This window comes from Acyrthosiphon pisum, unplaced genomic scaffold (genome assembly GCF_005508785.2).
Source record: "Acyrthosiphon pisum isolate AL4f unplaced genomic scaffold, pea_aphid_22Mar2018_4r6ur Scaffold_8854;HRSCAF=9444, whole genome shotgun sequence".
Lineage (NCBI taxonomy): Eukaryota > Metazoa > Arthropoda > Insecta > Hemiptera > Aphididae > Acyrthosiphon > Acyrthosiphon pisum.
Genome location: NW_021778870.1, coordinates 1 through 1,178, shown reverse-complemented (window position 1 = coordinate 1,178; position 1,178 = coordinate 1). Strand labels below are relative to the sequence as shown.

Below are 1,178 nucleotides of genomic sequence, written 5' to 3'. Positions count from 1 at the left end.
GATTTAATCGCGTTTTCTTGGTTGTGATTTTGGTTTTTAATCTCAAGCAACAGCTGTATGAAGTCGTTTCGACGCACTCGGTTGGTGTTCCGGAAGTCGATTGTCTGTTTTACGATGCCCATGAAGAACTGTTGCACTTCGGCCGGGAACGTACGGAGTTTCAACGCCTTGAAAAGTTTCGGGAAGAACACTCGGACCATTTTGGCCAACGCTAAAGATGCGGACGAATTGAGCACTGCACATCCCATCCGTCTGAATTCGGATTGCGAGTCTTTCAGCGAATTGCATTCCAGTCCAAACGCGCATGTGCCAATCACGTCTGTAGTGAATTTGGCTGTTAGGTCACGAATTTCGAATTCCGTCTTTCCAGACTCGATGGTTGCCTGCAGAACGTAACACAGACCGTAGTATATTATAATATTGGGATTTACAATTCAGTGGTATACGCTCATAGATTGAAATACGTGAATAACGATTGGATTGAATAATTATGTAGTATTAAGTACCTACCGGGAGATGGGATTATTGCTGTTATACGTTTTAGTTTTTATAAGTATACACATAAACTCCACACAAACATATTATTATATCTATCTATACATTTTAAATTTAACAGATTCTCATAAGATCCATACGAAATAATAGATAGGAGAACAGGAAAGTATATGAAACCATATAGTGCAATATTATTATATTAAGCAGTTCAAGAAGTTCTCCCGATTACATGATGAAGACTATATTATATTCAACGATTTGGGAAATTATGTAGAGTCTAATACAACATTTATGTGAAAATCAGTCTAATAAAACCAACGATATAAAAAAAACTCATATATTATTAAAATAGTTCAATGACCATGATGAGAATGTGTATATCAATTTTTTGTGTGAAGATGATACGGTTGAAAATACCTTATGCTGTACGAGCGAGGAAGGCACCGAGGATGCTGTAGCTGTAGTACCGGTACCCTCAGAGTTGCTTGGGCCAGCCGAGCAGGGTCCGGTACTACAGCAGACCGGTGAAAAGGTGTTCGCTCAACAAGGAATGACAGACGTGATTCCGTCTGGGGGAATAGAAGATGAGCGGAACTCATCTATACTGGATTGGACAAACGAACCGGAAACAACCACGGCAGGTAGCCACACTCCACGTGGTAGGATAAGGCGATTCTTCGCCG

At 40.4% G+C, this 1,178-nt stretch overlaps 1 protein-coding gene across 1 annotated transcript; it reads right to left on the bottom strand.

Moving 5' to 3' along the window:
- Nucleotides 1-5: 5 nt before the first annotated feature.
- LOC103311596 (probable cytochrome P450 6a13) lies at nucleotides 6-434 on the bottom strand (the record flags this gene model as incomplete). Its single annotated transcript, XM_008191269.3, has 1 exon — nucleotides 6-434. A coding segment is annotated over one exon (429 nt), but the record flags the coding sequence as incomplete, so codon positions are not given.
- Between the last annotated feature and the right edge of the window lie 744 nt (nucleotides 435-1,178).